Source organism: Scylla paramamosain, chromosome 20 (assembly GCF_035594125.1).
Source record: "Scylla paramamosain isolate STU-SP2022 chromosome 20, ASM3559412v1, whole genome shotgun sequence".
NCBI classification, from domain to species: domain Eukaryota; kingdom Metazoa; phylum Arthropoda; class Malacostraca; order Decapoda; family Portunidae; genus Scylla; species Scylla paramamosain.
In genome coordinates, this window is record NC_087170.1 from 8893857 (window position 1) to 8912742 (window position 18886).

Genomic DNA, 18886 nt, shown 5'->3' on the forward strand with positions numbered 1-18886 from the left:
ATTAATAAAATAAATAAAAAGTCACAAGCTACAGGAAACACACACACAAGATTCTGAGGTATGTGGGAAGGTATTGTTAGTTTCCACATCCATCACTCTCATTGGTTGCCTTGGCTCTATTTAGTAGTGACCAAACTGTGTGGTGGGCAACTAACTCATTGGAAATGGGCCACTTTTGACCCTGCCTTCATGGTTGAAAGAAATCCATGTAGGTAGTTATGTTAACAAGTTTTTAGTACATAGGTGTAAATCTGGGTCTGTATTTGAGTGCTGGTCAAGATTGGATAAAATATCATGTACAATTGCAGTCACATGTTACGTCTTGCTTTGTTACCATGATGATGTGTAACAAGCTCAAGTTCCTTCCCCTTCACAGGCATGTCACACTCCTCTGCTCATGACACATTTGTTCAAACCTTTGAACCTGAGCTTATTATGATTCACAAGTTATGGCTATAACTGTACATCCTGTGCTGTAAAGTTTAAGCTGGATAATGCATTTCCATGCAAGTGGTGAGTGTCAGGGTGTGTAAGGTTATGTTGTGTACATTGAAGCAAATGCTTGGGGTAAGGTCTTAGCCATGACTTGACAGTTACTGGGTAGTCTACCATGCTGGAGTTTCAAGGGGCCAACTGAAAAACAGATGTTTTTTTTTATCATATGTGAGTGGATCAAATTTAAGTTTTCTGCTAGTTGGTCTGACAGTGACTTCATATTCAGTCTGAGAGTGGAGGGAGTAATTAATACACTCAACATGTGCTGGATTAAAATCATGCAGAGTAATAAGGGCTTATGCAGAATTTCTGTTGTATTTTTTTATTTTATTTATTTATTTTTTTAAGAAACATTTATACCGATCCCAAGACTTTTGTTTGACCAGGCTTTTAAAGCAAGACTTTATCTTGGGAGTACTTATTTGTTTGATTTGAATAAATTTGTTAGTGAGGTCAATGAGAATTCCTTGAAATCTTCAAAATCTGAGATCAGTATTTAGGTATTTGAACTCTTTGGATAAGTACATATTTATTTTGTCAAACTTCCAGTGTTTCCAATGTTTAGATTAGTAAGTTGATTACTGTCTTCTTTGTCTTCAGGAATAGGTGTGTGTTGACTTTGGGAAAGGGTATAGGTACTCCACAGAACACACACTACCCTTCAACATTTTCTCTTTAGTTTCTTGTGGATCATTCTTTTATGCTTGTCACCTGATTCCTGACATGATTGAATAAATTTGTCATAACATTACATTAATTCGCACCAAGTTTCTTCTCATATCCTCATTGCCTGAGTTTCTCTCAACACTTCCAAGATTTTTTTTTTCATCCTGGCCATTCCCATGATTTATTCTTCAGTCTTATCCTACACTATTCAAATATTTAAAGTTTTTCACACAACTTTTTCCTTTTTTTTTTTTTTTTTGCACTAACATAGACATGTTGAGGCTTAGATATTCTGTGTTCATCCTGCTGATGACCAGGCTTTTCTCTTCTAAATGCTTAAAAAAAAAAAAAAAAATCTAAAACTCCCTGACATGTCTTTGAGGAGTTATTTGCACTTTGTTTTTATAAGGTCAGTGAAATAGAAATTGGGAACAAATATTTTTAATAAACTTCATTATTCATGAGTATAAAAGACTGCTTGAAAATTAATCTCATTACTGTAATGAGATCCTCCCCTTGTTGCAGTGTTGCAAGATGTAATAAGTAATAAGGTTTTGAAAGATAACACACTGTACTAATACATTTTAAGCCAAGCATCTCTTGTGCTGCTATTGTAAAACTTAGAGTCAACTTACCACACTGAGGATGACCTGTATGCTCATTCTGCACATAGTTGAGTACTTCCTGGGAATTAGTCATGCACACTCAGATATGCTCACTCACACACACACTTGCATTTGTGGGCTTCTCACCAAATAGGAGTGTTCTAATTATTCTGGTCTCAAACGGCTTCACTTAGGTTTTTCTGCCTCACATAATTCTGTGGTTTCTTCACTTTACCAGCAAAAAACTTCACCGACTCTTTTGTATCTTGATTTTTCATCCAGTTGCTCTTGGCCATCCTTTCAAATTAGCCTATCTACCTCTTCTAATCACTTGATTAATTGCAACTCAAAGCCTCTTATGCTGTTCATCGTTTGTGACCACAGTGTTTTTTCCTAATCGCTGTCTGCTTTAGCTTGCCAACATTTTCACCCTTCACACACACATGCACACACACTGAACATGAGTTTAGAACACATCTGAAGACTGAACAATGTAATGGAGATGAAAAATCTTTATATATTGCCCATGCCTACTCTAACAGTGTATTTTTGTTTTGTCTCCAAAGTGCTTCAGCAACAAAGGGAGCCAATAAGGTAGCCATCTGTACAGGTCTGTCATCCCTCTGTGCAGCACACATTTTTTTTCAGTCTATGCAGCAAAGGAAAATATATAAAAAGATAAAATAAATGGGGGAAAAAGCAGCAACTCTACCAGAAAGACAACACAGTTTCTTAAAGTGCAGTTTCAACAAGCAGGGGGAGCATCTCTAGGGAGTGGGAAAGTCAAAGTGTAATGCAAGAGGTTTGGAGATGAGCACAGACCTAACACTTTATCCCTCAGCCTATGGCAGTGCTCAGGATTTGCATGATGGATGAGAGAGAGGTTTGTTCCCTTCTCTTATCCCAGATTTACGACACTGTTTGACTGTGTTTACTTTGCGTCTCTTGGGATACATGGCCTTTGAGCATGCCAGCTTAGATCCCCTGACTGTCTCTCCAGTCATTGCCATCTTAGCGAAAGTGACTCCACAAGTTAAGGTAAGACTTCTCCAGTAAACATAAAAGCAAATATCAACAAATTCCACATACACTCGTGCATAAATGACTCCTGAAGCTTTCAAATTAAACTTCCAAGATTATCACCATTAATATACATACAAAATATACAGAACACTTGCTGTAAAATGTGCATATGAAAATGGGAACTCAGCACCCAGAAGACAAGCAGCCAGGACTGGGGAGGATGGCAATGAATGTTGAATAAAAGAATTTAATGTTGGAGAGAAATTTCTTAAGAGGGCACACATTTTACTAGTATGAAGGATGTAATGTCTCAAAATAAAGGCACATCTTTATCAACAAAAGTGACATACCTAGGGCTTTCTTAGTACCTTCTAGTGTCACTGCTGCTCCTCCCCCACCTTCCAGCTGTGCCAACAGAGCCTGACTATTATGCTGACACTGCTGTAATGTCTCGACATCCAGGTTACTGTCAAATTCAGTCTGTGAGGATTTAGATAATTTAAAAGAAAATGCATCTTTAATTTAATATCACTCTTAAAAATCTGGAGCTTATCTAGAAATATTAAATGCATGATCATATCAGTATACATGTGAGTAGGGTCTGAACACTCCAGTGTTGTGGGTGATATATACAAGGTCCTGTCCTGCCATCCCTACCCAACCAGGGGTACACTACATACACCATCAGATGCAAAGGGAGTGTTGTCCCTGTGGAGTGTCTGACACTTGTATGCACTCTAGGGTCAGACCACTGAGGTATTGAGTGATGTGCATGTAGTATATTTCCTTTAAATTGCCCTTTTAATAATATATAAACTTAGTATGAACACTGAATAATAAGTCTTTTTGTCAAATCACAGTTCTAGACTTGGATTTGGTTACTATATCCATACTATTACTCTAAGTATTATAAATTTCAGGAAATCATCTTTAATTAAATCACAATTATTATTATTATTAGACTGCAATAAATTTCTTACATCTGCCAACAATGCAGTTCATATACATATATCTACTATTATTGTTACAGATTACCAGTACTCCTCTCCTGCCTAGGGACTGGTGTGGATTAGTTGCATATGCCACTTAGCATCATCCATCTAGTCCACAAGGAATCCCAGCATCTCCCTTCCCCACCCCCTAGTCCACCACATAACCCGTCCATCCACCTGACTGGCCCTTCTGGCTTCACTTGCAGTCATGGTTTGCTGTGCCGGGAGAAATTGGGGGTTTGATCAATGGTTGGTGCCTGTTATACATGATACATTTTATTCTGTTTATTCTGTCAGAATTTAATTGCACTTTCAAAGATGCTCCTTGTAACATATGAGTAATGGGATGAAGCATTATGTCTTGAGTCAGGTGAAGACCCTAGACCTGCCATGGTTCACAGACTTGCCAGCCATGAGGTCCTTTGCAGCCCACCAGCAGAAAACTAGGAAGAGGCAGGTCCTAATTGCATTATTGTAACACTAGTCCAACCTGCAATGCAAGGAGAAACATGTTCTAACAGCATATAAATAATTCATATTTAATAAGCTGGACTGAAATGTTTAGACTGTGACTAAATTTCAGACTCAGATGGCACGGCTCTCCACAGGTAACACCTTATACAGAAGAGGAAAGAAACTAAGTCTGCCCACTACAGCCACTTTTATCCTACTGGGTAAGATCTGTGAATTAATTATTCCCCTTAGGAAATGTAAGGGACGTTTTATTGGCCCCAGTGATTGGCATTAAATCACAAACCAGTCGTTACCTTTTTTATGTTGGAAGGGCATCGGCCAAGGGTAATGGAACTGTACAGTGGTACCTCAGTATACATCCCTAATCCATTCCAGATTCTTGGACTTATACCAAGCAGGACATACATCAAACAAATTTTTTTCATAAAAAGTAAAGGGAAAATTATTAATCCATTTCCATGAAAAAGAAATCCTAATGCTATTGGCATATTATACAATATATTGATGGGGCTGTACAAAATAATTTAAATACTGCTTAATACTAAAATCGATATCGTATCTGATGGCACATAAGATGCATGGCACATAAGATGCACCCCATCTTAGCAGGGCATGTTCAGGAATAAGTTTTTTTTATGTATTTAAGCATGAAATGTTTAAAGCAAGTTGGTGATACAGCTGAACAAAAAGCAAGCAATCACAATAGTAAAAATATCCTACATGATTGCATTAATGAAAGAGGTAGTGGCTGAAAAAAACACAGCCCAGCTGCCGAGATGTCAACAACACACTTGGCGCCATCACTGAACAGGGCCACATTTTCATTCTCAACATTTCCTTACATCACATTAAGGTTGAAAAATATCAGAATCCCTAACTTCATAGAAGCTGTTTTAGCTAGAGATGAGTTGTGAAATTTCTAGTTTAGCTTATAAGTAAAGGACACACCGAGGATGTTCAGTGTAAAAGAGGGGGACAGTTGAGTGTCACTGAAGAAGAGGGGATAGTTGTCTGGAAGGTTGTGTTGAGTTGATAAATGGAGGAATTGAGTTTTTGAGGTATTGAACAATACTAAGTTCGCTGTCCCAATCAGAAATTTTAGATAGATCACAGGTCAGGCATTCTATGGCTTCCTTGTGTGAACTTGGATGTTTACAAGACGTGGATGTTTACAAAAAGACGTGAAAAAGTGCAGGGTGGTATCATCAACATAGGAGTGGATAGGACAAGAAGTTTGATTTAGATAATTAATGAATAATAGGTATAGTGTGACAGGACAAAACCCTGAGGAACACCACTGCTAATAGATTTAGAACAGTGACTGTCTACCACACCAGTAATAGAATGGTCAGAAAGGAAACTTGAGATGAAATTACAGAGAAGCTGTAGGAGGGCAGTTTGTAAATCAAAACTTTGTGCCAGATTCTCAAAAGCTTTTGTTATGTCTAAAGCAACAGCAAAAGTTTCATCCAAATCTCTTAAAGAGGATGACCAAGACTCAGTAGGGAAAGCCAGATGATCACCAGTAGAGCAGCCTTGATGGAACCCATTCTGGTGATCAGATAAAAAGTTGTGAAGTGATAAACATAATCTTCCTGTTGAGGATAAATCCTGTTGAGGATAAAACTTTAGATAAGCATGAAATTAAAGTAACTGGATGGTAGTTTGAGGGCTTAGAATAGTCACCCTTTTAAGAAATGGGCTGAATGTAGGCAAACTTCCAGCAAGAAGGAAAGGGAGAAGTTGATAGAGGTGAAAGAGTTTGACTAGGCAAGGTGAAAGCATGGAGGCACAGTTGTGGATAACAACAGGAGGGACCCCATCAGGTCCATAAGCCTTCTGATGGTTTAGGTCAGTGAGGGCATGGAAAACATCACTGTGAAGGATTTTAATGGATAGCATGAAGTAGTCAGGGAGCAGAGGAGAGGGAGGAACCAACCTTGAATCATCCAAGGTAGGGATTTTAGCAGAGGTTTGAGCAAAGAGTTCAGCTTTAGAAATAGATGAGATGGCAGTGGTGCCATCAGATTGAAATAAAGGAGGGAAAGATGAAGGAACAAAGTTACTGGAGATGTTTTTGGCTAGATACCAGAAATCACAAGGGGAGTTAGATCTTGAAAGATTCTGACACTTTCTGTGACTGAAGGAGTTTTGGCTAGTTAGAGAACAGACTTGGCATGATTCCGGGCAGAAATATTAAGCACACGAGATTCATGTAATGGAAGTCTCAAGTACCTTTTGTGGGTCACCTCTATCATGTATAGCACAAGAACAGGTGTTAAACCAAGGTTTGAAAGGTTTAGGTTGAGAAAGAGTGAGTAGTGTACACCTCCATGCCAGATACCATCACCTCTGTTATGTGCTCAGCACAAAGAGATGGGTCTCTGACACAGAAACAGTAGTCATAAAAAAAAAAAAAAAAAAAAAAAAAAAAAAAAAAAAGCATTATACCTCCTCAGGTCCTTCCAATTAGCAGAGGCAAAATGGCAGAGGCACCTCCACTTTGGGGGATCCTGAGGAGGGATTGGAGTGATAGGACAAGATACAGATATGAGATTATGATGAGAGGAGCCCAATGAAGACAGGGTGACAGCATGAGCAGGATTAGAGATCAGGAAAAGGTAAAGTGAAGGTGCCACTGGAAAGCTCACATACAGTGACCTGAGTAAAGTTCCAAGATATTTAGAGGGGAGGGTTGTTAGTGGTGAGGATCAGCCCTCTTCCTTTGGAGTTTAGGCTACCATAAGTAGGAATACTTATGAATATAAACGAGTAGACAGCTCAGCTGGGCATAAAGACATAGGGACTGATTAATTTTGTATCTTACAAACTTAAAGTAGCCATAAGCTGGGATGCTTTGCAGATACCTAATTCTATTTGTAAAGAGATCATAATATATTTTAAGAGAATTATGCAAAGATCTGACTTTCCCATCCAGATATCTTAAACTAGATTTTGGGCTTACGGATATCTTAAACTAGACCTTTGGCCTGTGCACATTTTGTACTTCGATATTGGCAGAAAAAGCTTTCTCATGGTACCTTTAATATGTGTGACAACTGGTTTGTGATTTTTTGCCAGTCAAAGGAGTCACTTATATAACATGTCCCATATACACATATTTCCTATATGGAGTACAATCTAATTCAGGAGAATACCTTAACATCACAGAAATGCCCACTGGAATAAGTGTAGCTGTAGACAGCAAGTGCGGTTTCTTTAAATCTGGCTGCTGACATGCTCTTGTACTTGGCAGTGCTGGTGAACTAATCCACCCACCCTTTCATATCTGCCCTACATAGTTGATCTGCATTCCTAAAACTGTTAGGCTTGACTCAATGTTTTATATTCAGAGCATACATAATACTATCATGCCTCTCTGCAATTGTGTTTCAGACATCACTACAAATCTTGGCCATTAACATCTTATCCAACATAGGAAGAGTACTTACCAAGGTACAGTGTGTCCAGATACCCAGGCAAGAGTGGAAAGAGGTTATACCTGTAGCACTACCAAGAACACTCCAACTTGACTTATTGAACCTATAACATCCTGGCCTGGCACATGAATCAGTAACAAGGTCCCTGTGTTACACTCAATTCTCAAATGCTAGAGAGACAAGTCCCTCCTACTACAGTAAGACAAGACTAATTTGCCAGCTTGGGTGGGGTCAGGGTGTGGGTACAGCACTGCCACTTTTCCTAAAATTGCACCAAGTAACTTCTAGTTACCAAGTATCATCTAAAAAATGCTAGAAATTAAGATGGAGAAATAATTATCACAAACATAATATTCCACCAAAATTAAAGTCATTATACACATACATCCTCGCATCAATGAATAAACGTAGCATAAATATTGCAGTGCTGCTACGAATGTTATTCGTTAGTTGTTTTAAGGTGGGCAACTATGTTATGTATAACTCTATTTAGCAGGTAATTTGGAGGAATAGAAGTGGGAAATGTGTTATTTATTTAACGAAAACTGTTAAATTCATTGTGAAGGGCATCACTCCACCCAGTCTGATCCAGGCCACGGTGAGGCAGTGATGCCATCCTGACATGCCACTTTTATTAACTCACACCAGGTTTATGTGGGCAAGTACATTATGTTTGATAATACTTGTATGGTAACTTGAAGGAATATAATTGGAAATATATCATTTACTTAAAAAAAATAATAAAATAAAATGTTTAACTCATTGCAAACAAGGAAGTGCAGGTGACCTCATCCTGATGCAAATCACCCACCACATATCCCCAGGGAGGTGACCCACATGGTTCTGTTTTGGGGAAAGAGGCAGCGTTGCACCCTCACCCTAACGCCACCTTAGGCATCAAATTAGGCTGGTTGTGCTATAGTAAATCAGGGGATTAATGTTCTGGTCTTCCACTGGCTGTATTCAGTGGAAAGCATGCATTTTACAGTACTTCATTGTTTCTTTACTAATGCAAACTATTTGCTTTGAGTACATTGCTTCATTGTCTATGCAAAATTTTATCATTTGGACACAAAAGCAAGTTCATAACACTTGATGAGAACATGTTAACTGAGAATTATATGAGCTTCTAAACTTGTACACGGGCGAGAGGATGATATCAGTCATCTCTAGGTGCTTTGAAACACCTGGACTGCAAACATGGGAATGGAGCAGCCTGGCCAACATTAATGCTCAGTGGAACCTTAAACCCCAATAAGACAGGCCTGTGGCTTGCCCCAGGCCAATACATCCTTTAATTATAATGTGATCATGAGTATATATTTTATGTACTTTCTGCTGCAGTGCACTTTTATATATATATATATATATATATATATATATATATATATATATATATATATATATATATATATATATATATATATATATATATATAATATCAGTCACTTTAAAAGTAAGAAAATAGCTTGCAAGAAATGGGGAATCATGTCCCAAGTATATATATATATATATATATATATATATATATATATATATATATATATATATATATATATATATATATATATATATATAATTTTTTTATTTAAATATATTCTTTTTTTTCTTTCTTTATTTGTTTTTATTTTTTGTTTTTAAACCTTGTTTGCAATGATTATTTGTTTCAGTCTCATGGGGCTTTTCTTGTATTAAACTTGGACAAAGTTAAATGAAATCATAGTTTAATGTGCATTACCCAACACGAGTTCTCACATAAAAATCTTAAGTAGGACTAAGTTTAATGAGATCTATTATATTAAACTAACTAACTTACTTTAAATAAAAAAAAAGAATTAAGCTCATTTAAACTTCATAATTACATTTTCTTTCTTTTTATTATTAACAAAAAGACCTTACTTTTTTTTTTATGTATTTGAATATTTTCTTGTAAGAGATGGCAATGATTCACTGGTGCCTGACTTGCTGCAAGACCAGTACAGAATCAGTACATAATATAGGTGAAGTAGACTTGATACTTTTCCTGAACACTTGCTTTACATTTTCCTTCTTCCTTGTATGTATATATATATATATATATATATATATATATATATATATATATATATATATATATATATATATATATATATATATATATATATATTTTTTTTTTTTTTTTTTTTTATTATTATTATGTAGGAAGGACACTGGCCAAGGGCAACAAAAATCCAATAACAAAAAAGCCCACTGAGATATCAGTCCCAGAAATGGGTCCAAAGCGGTAGTCAAAAATTGAAGGATAAGTGTCTTGAAACCTCCCTCTTGAAGGTCATAGGAAGTGGAAATACAGAAGCAGGCAGGGAGTTCCAGAGTTTACCAGAGAAAGGGATGAATGATTGAGAATACTGGTTAACTCTTGCATTAGAGAGGTGGACAGAATAAGGGTGAGAGAAAGAAGTCTTGTGCAGCGAGGCTGCGGAAGGAGGGGAGGCATGCAGTTAGCAAGATGAGAAGAGCAGTTAGCATGAAAATAGTGGTAGAAGACAGCTAGAGATGCAACACTGCGGCGATGAGAGAGAGGCTGAAGACAGTCAGAGGAGAGGAGTTGAGACGAAAAGCTTTTGATTCCACCCTGTCTAGAGGGGTGGTATGAGTGGAACCCCTCCCCAAGACATGTGAAGCATACTCCATACATGGATGAATAAGGCCCTTGTAGTGTTAGCAGCTTTGGGGGGGAGGGGTGAGAAAAACTGGCGAAGACGTCTCAGAATGCCTAACTTCATGGAAGCTGTTTTAGCTAGAGATGAGATGTGAAGTTTCCAGTTCAGATTATAAGTAAAGGACAGACTGAGGATGTTCACTGTAGAAGAGGGGAACAGTTGAGTATCACTGAAGAAGAAGGGATAGTTGTCTGGAAGGTTGTGTCGAGTTGATAGATGGAGGAATTGAGTTTTTAAGGCATTGAACAATACCAGATTTGCTCTGCCACAATCAGAAATTTTAGAAAGATCAGAAGTCAGGCATTCTGTGGCTTCCCTGCATGAAATGTTTACTTCCTGAAGGGTTGGACGTCTGAGATAAGACATGGAAAAGTGCAGGGTGGTATCATCAGCGTAAGAGTGGATAGGACAAGAAGTTTGGTTTAGAAGATCATTAATGAATAATAAGAAGAGAGTGGGTGACAGGATAAAACCCTGAGGAACACCACTGTTAATAGATTTAGAAGAACAGTGACCATCTACCACACCAGCAACAGAATGATCAGAAAGGAAACTTGAGATGAAGTTACAGAGAGAAGGATAGAAGCTGTAGGAGGATAGTTTGGAAATCAAAGCTTTGTGCCAGACTCTATCAAAAGCTTTTGATATATCCAAGGCAACAGCAAAAGTTTCACCAAAATCTCTAAAAGAGGATGACCAAGACTCGGTAAGGGAAGCCAGAAGATCACCAGTAGAGCGGCCTTCACGGAACCCATACTGACGATAAGATAGAAAGTTGTGAAGTGATAAACGTAAGAATCTTCCTGTTGAGGATAGATTAAAAAACTTTAGATGGGCAGGAAATTAAAGCAATAGGACAGTAGTTTGAGGGATTAGAATAGTCACCCTTTTTAGGAACAGGCTGAATGTAGACAAACTTCCAGCAAGAAGGAAAGGTAGATGTTGACAGACAGACAGATGAAAGAGTTTGACTAGGCAAGGTGCAAGCACAGAGGCACAGTTTTGGAGAACAATAGGAGGGACCCCATCAGGTCCATAAGCCTTCCTAGGGCTTAGGCCATTGAGGGCATGGAAAACATCATTGCAATAAATTTTAATAGGTAGCATGAAGTAGTCTGAGGGTGGAGGAGAGGGAGGAACAAGCCCAGAATCGTCTAAGGTAGAGTTTTTAGCAAAGGTTTGAGCAAAGAGTTCAGCTTTAGAAATAGATATGATAGCAGTGGTGCCATCTGGTTGAAATAAAGGATGGAAAGAAGCAGCAAAGTTATTGGAGATATTTTTGGCTAGATGCCAGAAGTCACGAGGGGAGTTAGATCTTGAAAGATTTTGACACTTTCTGTTAATGAAGGAGTTTTTGGCTAGTTGGAAAACAGACTTTGCATAGTTCCGGGCAGAAATATAAAGTGCATGAGATTCTGGTGATGGGAGGCTTAAGTACCTTCTGTGTATAGCACAAGAACAAGCTGTGTTAAACCAAGGTTTGGAAGGTTTAGGTCGAGAAAAAGAGTAAGGAATGTATGCCTCCATACCAGATACTATCACCTCTGTTATGCGCTCGGCACACAAAGACGGGTCCCTGACACAGAAGCAGTAGTCATTCCAAGGAAAATCAGTAAAATACCTCCTCAGATCCCCCCCAACTAGCAGATGCAAAATGCCAGAGGCACCTTCACTTAGGGGAATCCTGAGGAGGGATTGGAGCCATAGGACAAGATAAAGATATGAGATTGTGATTGGAGGAGCCCAACGGAGAAGAGAGGGTGACAGCATAAGCAGAAGGAAATATATATATATATATATATATATATATATATATATATATATATATATATATATATATATATATATATATATATATATATATGATTGCTAGGTCAGCATTTTTCTTCTTTAAGATATTTTCTCATAAGAGTCTTATTTTCTTTTGGTTGACGATATTGCCATAGCTAGTCATGCTTGCTATATCATGATTTCAGGTTGCTTAACCCTTCCTCAATAGCTGTGGAATGACTGGACACGCTGGGAAGGCTGGTATTTATGCTGTGAGTCAAGGTGTTAATTCTGGGCTGTCAGAACCCTATTGCACAATTTATGGGTTAAATTAGATACACTCATACCCCAGTGCTACAGACTAAAAGGAGGAAACATCAGTTTGATGAAGCTGATTGTCTGTAATTACTGACACAAAGCGTTAGGTTATGTTAGGAATGGTTAACATTAACAATTACATTACGAAAAACAGAGGAATAAATACAGTACTGTAATGTACTTTTAATCATGCACACCATGCTGTCCTATGGTAACCGTGGTCATTACCCAGGAGAGTAGCAGCAGTGACAAGGAAGACGAGATTATGGTGACAATGCCAAAACTATCAGAAATGCATAGCTGCATGGACGCTGTGCTACAATTTGTACAATAATCGAGATATCATTGTTCATTATGGAAATCTCAGAATTCTTTGAGAAGCCATAATTAAAGAACAAATTCAAGGTGGCAAGCAATTAAAATTAGACAGCTTTTTCAAACCAGTACAGACTCCACGTTCACCTGATGCACAAGCAGTACCTCCGTGTCCATCCTCACTGTCACCTAACAAACCACCAGCCTCTACCTTACATTGTTCACGTACTACTGATGCATCTATACCACCAGCACAACCAACAACCAGTAGTACATTCATTGGAGCTGCAAAACTGGCTGGTACCGCAGGTGCATCAGGTGATCATGGAGTCTGTAGTGGTTTGAAAAAGCTGTCCAATTCTAATTGCTTGTCACCTTGAAATTGTTCTTTAATTATGGGTTCTCAAAGAATTCTGATATTTCGATAATGAACACTGATATCTCTATTCTTGGTGTGTTCCAAAAGTTGTAGCACAGTGTCCGTACAGCTACACATTTCTGATAGTTTTGGCAGTGTCCATACAGCTACACATTTCTGATAGTTTTGGCAATGTCACCAGCATCTTGTCTTCCTCATCACTGCTGCTACTCTCCTGGGTACTTACCATGGTTACTATGGGACGGCATGGTTATAGAAAATTATGATGATTCAAACACAACACATAAAAAGGGCAAAAATCATGGAGCAATGAGCTACACATATTGTTACACTGATGTAAACAAAGTGACTGGCTGCAAACAAGCGGTCAGTTCTTGAAGCAGCAGCACATGTCCAGTGTTGCCACAACTCCATCCATAGTGCACGGGATTTTAAAATTGGGTCAGCTGCTCCAATTTTGTCCACTGCTTCCAAAATCCGTTAAAGCAAGGCCCTTAGTACTGAGGTAAGAGCGTATCTTACTCTCAGTATTATGCTTTAATAATTTTTAATACAATATATCTAATTTTTATTTAAATCAATTTTTTAAATTTTTACTCATTTAAATTTTTTTGACTCAATATAACACTTAAATAATTTTTAATACAGTATATTTAATGTATCAGTTGTATTAATATTATTATTTTTTTTTTAGTCAATATAACACTTAAATAATTTTTAATACAGTATATTTAATGTATCAGTCATAATAATAATATTATTATTATTATTATTATTATTATTAGTGTGTGTGTGTGTGTGTATATATATATATATATATATATATATATATATATATATATATATATATATATATATATATCTCATTGAATGTGATAGCTAGTTGAGCATTTATTATTTTTCTTAAGATATTTTCCTTATATCTTATGATTGTCTTATATTCTTTTTTAATTGCCTGTATGACTTCGCCGAAGCTAGTCATTTTCGCTAGATCGCGATTTCAGGTCCTTGACCCTTCTTCAGTAGCGAAGGTCTTTCCATATTGAGAGTGTCGGAGAGAATGGCTCAAGCTGATTGTGGGGGTGTATTTATACCGGTAGGCTTGTCACCCCGCTGCGCATCCTGGTCTTCAGAGACCAGGATGTATTTAAATAATTTTATTTAAATCAAACCAACCCCCGAGTCACCAAAATAATGTCAAACCCTCTGCCACATCACGGGACACTGCCCCCAATGGGAATAGAATCCAGGGGCTGTACTAGCAAAGATTCTTAACTAAAGAGGTTAGATTCAGACCAACTCTTAAGCTTAGAGTTGTGCTTAACTTCCCAAGTTGTGCTGAATCTAGATCTTAAGGTGCTGAAAATTTAAGACCGGTCCAGTTGTAGCTTACTTTAAGAGTCACACTAAGTTGACCAAACAAAGATGGCTAACTGTCGAACCCGAGCTCGCCACCTCAAGAATCATCCACCCTGTAAGAATGTTCTTGATGACCTGAATAACAATGAACTGTTGGATATATATAGACTAGACCTGCAGGAGTGTTATTTGTGGTGACAAATTTGGTGGGAGATGCCTCAGAGCCCCACATGAAGGAGTGATGCACTGATGCTAGTAATTAAAGTTATTTAACCAATGGGAAATGCAGCTCTGCAGCAATGACCTTGGGTCCTCCTGTGTCCTGTTGTTACTCTCGTTTACCTTCTTAGTAATAGAGCTCCATGCATCTTTTTTTGTGTTGCTGAAAGAGTGAAACCCTTCAGGCTAAACCTTTCCTCATAATACTGACAGGACAAATAAGAAAAGTTTCCCCCATAGGTCCAGCTGGGTTTCCTCTATTGGCCTTTTCGGCCTTAGGGATCATCTCCATACTAAAAAAAAAAAAAAAAAAAAAAAGGACAAGAAAGGAGACACTGCCGAGTGGGAGCGATGGGACAATGCTGACTCAAGGACATAAACACCGAGACAAAATACATGCATCTTGTGTGGGGATCTAATTTGTTTATTTAAAAAGCACAAATTTATGTGCTTATATCCTTACAAAATTAATGATAAATTATTATTTTAGGTTATTCAATCAAAAAAATGTAAAAAGATTGCAGTATTAATTCAAAATTGAGAAAATAAGATTTTACTGTTTTGCTCTATCACCATTTCATGCTGGGACTTAACCCCTTTGCTCCAGATGCTTAAAAACATGCACATTGTTCAAATACGGTGTAGAGCTACAAGCGATAACTTGTCTAATTTCTAATATAATAATATGATTCTCTCTCTCTCTCTCTCTCTCTCTCTCTCTGAGTCAACCCTTCAGTTACTGTAGAAATATGAGGCAGGAATGGGGAGTTTTTGGAACTAAACCGCTAGATGTCGTTGCTGCTCATCTAACTGTAGGAAAGAGAGCTAAAATATTGTTGTAGTAAATCCCAGGTATGTAAAGATGCATAGAATATTGATCATCTTGATACTATTGAAATGATGTATCGACTTTTCAATATCCGATATGGATAATATTGAGAGAATGTGGTCAAATTAATTATTTTTTGTGTGATTATCGAGTAAACTGCTAGCATTATCTTAAATAAAGCATATTACAAGTATAAAAACTATTGATTTGGACAACGAAAAAAATAAAAAATCACACTGTACTATATAGTACGACACAACCTACTCAGTAACATTGTGATATACGGCTCTAGTTTTCTTTGTGGGGATTTTAGTATCCCTCTCACGAAGCGAGTGACAAAGCAAAGTAATCGAGAACCAAAACAAACATCTCTCAGGCAATCCTGCTGCTGCTGTAGTGTTAAGCTACCATAATCCATTGCTTAGGGCGTAGTGGAGATGGGCACCGCAGCAACATTCAACTTCCTGTCCAACAACATGTTTCTTAAGTTCAACCAGCGCGGATGAGTCAGGTGTTTGTTTTGGTTATAGATACAGCATTACTATCGCCAGGACACTCGAGTTGCCAATTTTTTTTATTAAAATTGCCGTTTCCATAAACTAGGAAGGAGATCTATGTAATTTAGACTTTTGACTGTCACAGACATGTTGCCTTTATGTTTACTGTCGTCTAGATTAAGACGTTTCCAATCAAGAGTGTATTCATTTGGAAATCTTAAGATGACCAAATAAATCTAAATGCTGATTCACTAGAAAATCAACTTGTATACATTTGTTCATGAAAAGAGTTTGATTTTACTTGTGTTACTATTTAGAAGGGATTACATAGAAAAATATATTATATAAGCCCATTGCATCTTCATGTAAATAGAATAACACTGTAGGTATATCTGATATTGCTTGTATGCGAGAGAAGAGTTTGTGTCTGTGCTGCCACCTGGTGACAGCCACTAGTTCTGAAAACTCCCCATTGGCTTTTTCTGGGTGCAACTATGACACGCATACACACATTTAGGCTTGGGGGTGCTTGGAGAATAGTATAGAAGAGGTGGTGATGGGTGAAGGAGGAATAACTGGGGGCAATAGGGAAGGTGAAGTTATCAGAAAAGAGATTAGTGGGCAGCTGTGTGTTCTCTCTCTCTCTTGAAAAAAGAAGTAACAGACACATGTCCACTACCTGCATTCATCAGTAATTGAGTGTCAGTCCGTGTTGACATCTGACACTGATTCCACCTTCCCAACCACACACACACACACACACACACACACACACACACACAGAGAGAGAGAGAGAGAGAGAGAGAGAGAGAGAGAGAGAGAGAGAGAGAGAGAGAGAGAGAGAGAGAGAGAGAGAGAGAGAGAGAGAGAGAGAGAGAGAGAGAGAGAGAGAGAGAGAGAGAGAGAGAGAGAGAAAATGTAGGAAGGAGGGAGGAAGAGGAGAGTAAGAGGGCAAGGAATGAACTAGAGAGGGGGGAACTGTACTCCCGTACAGTCTCCCCTCCCTGGTGGAGGGTCATGGGATCAAGAGAAGGATAGGGGAATATGGAGGATAAGGAAGGGATCATAGGGGGGAAACTGTTATGTAAGGCTCTACCAATGAAACTCCCTCATTCTGGATAGAGGGTGGGGCGTGGTGTAGCTCATTTACATGATTGGTGGGAGGAGCAACAGAACCTTAAAGACAATATATGCAGTCTGTAGCTAAGAGCCAAGACAGAATACGGGATCACTCAACAACTAAAACAATGTAATTATGACGCCTACATAGGTGTCATCGCATATTCTACTGGTGCTTCATGACACCTATGCAGGCGTCATTGTATATTCTACTGGTGCTTCATGATGCCTACATAGGCGTCATTGTATATTCTACTGGTGCTTCATGACGCCTATGCAGGTGTCATTGTAGAGAGAGGGTTGAGAGTTTGTCTCGACCAAGGTTCAGCATAATTTTAAGCATGCTTAGGAGAAAAGCACAAGCCTAAGCAAAAAAAAACTGAGATGAACTCAGAATCTTTGTTAATATGGTCCCAGGACCTGCCAAATTCTTCCATGATGGAGAGGATTTGTCTGTTGATCACACTTTGACAAATCATGCTGGTGTCCTTGGCACTGCTGACCATGCAACCTTTTTCACTCTTGCCTTTTTATCTGGACACATAAGAGTTTGGAAATCTCTTCCTATGGTGAGTCAGGTAACCAGCTAGGAGTTTGTGAAAAGTATTTAGATTACAAACTTAATCCCTTCATGCAGGGTAATTATTCTACATTAACATAGTGAATGGTCCTTGCTTTCCTTATCAACTGATTGATTACTAAACAAACACTAGAAATGCTCACCTTTTCCGGAGACATTTTTGGACACCTCCAGTTGTACAGGTAATACTGTAGGTTGCCGTCACCTTGTCCAAACTTCAGTTCCTCCAGAAATTTTGAGTTCTCCATCAGGTCAAGTGCATTAAAAACATCATAGTCAGCCTGCAAAAAAAAAAAAAAAAAAAAAAAAAAAAAAATTAAAAATTAAAAAAATCTACCTTAGTATTTTTTCAGTGTGATTAAATAGACATTATGCTATGCCACTTTTATCCTGTGGGTGTACTGAGGATCTGTGAGGATGGAGATGAGTTTGTATGTCAAGTATTAATACAACACAACCTTAGTGTGGAGATAGTACTATATTTAATATATTTGTACTGAGTGTTTACGTGTGGCCCCCTTGGGGATTGGGCTTCCCACTCTTGCCAAATCTACCTGTGCCACAGCTGATCTGAGAAAACTCACCTTTAATTTTTTTTTTTTCATTCTTACAACAAAAAAAAAGTTAGAATTATACTTCTTTCTCACTACTGTGAAGCACATTAGAATACATGGGAGGTGTGGGAGGGAAAGTTTTCATCGTAGATGGTGTTCAGAAGAAGTGACCTCCATCACCTGCCTCCCCCTGACCTGTGGTGGGCAGCCATGGTTGGCAATGTTAGAAAGCAGCACTGTCAAGTGTTATGGTAAAGACACCAAAATCATTGCCATTATCCTCAGAGAAACAAAACATTCATAATATTTTTCATTCTTATTAAAGAAACTGATGTATTCAGTTTCAAGTTGAAGTAGTCAACACATCAGATGGAAAGATAAATAATGTTACTGATGTGGCAAAGTGATGGGCAGGAGAATCTCCATGGGGGCCACGCCTAAACGTTCAGTACAAAACAGATTTACTAGTCAATGCTTTACACTTTCCCAACAAAGTCGGTTATGTAATATGAAAGCCAATTATCAGAGGAAAACAAGATTAGACAAAATA

The 18886-nt window shown here is 38.0% G+C and overlaps 1 protein-coding gene across 2 annotated transcripts in view; it reads right to left on the bottom strand.

Annotated features, from left to right (window-relative positions):
* Positions 1–1586: 1586 nt before the first annotated feature.
* The window catches only part of LOC135110231 (glycylpeptide N-tetradecanoyltransferase 2-like), a 28151-nt gene continuing 10851 nt past the window's right edge, over positions 1587–18886 (bottom strand). For both annotated transcript variants that reach the window (XM_064022320.1, XM_064022321.1), the window contains exons 10-11: positions 17926–18063; positions 1587–4271 (exon numbers count right to left, since the gene is read on the bottom strand). In XM_064022320.1, the coding sequence (XP_063878390.1) occupies positions 4251–4271; positions 17926–18063 (159 nt within the window). In that variant the 3' untranslated portion in view covers positions 1587–4250. The remainder of the gene's footprint in view (positions 4272–17925; positions 18064–18886) is intronic.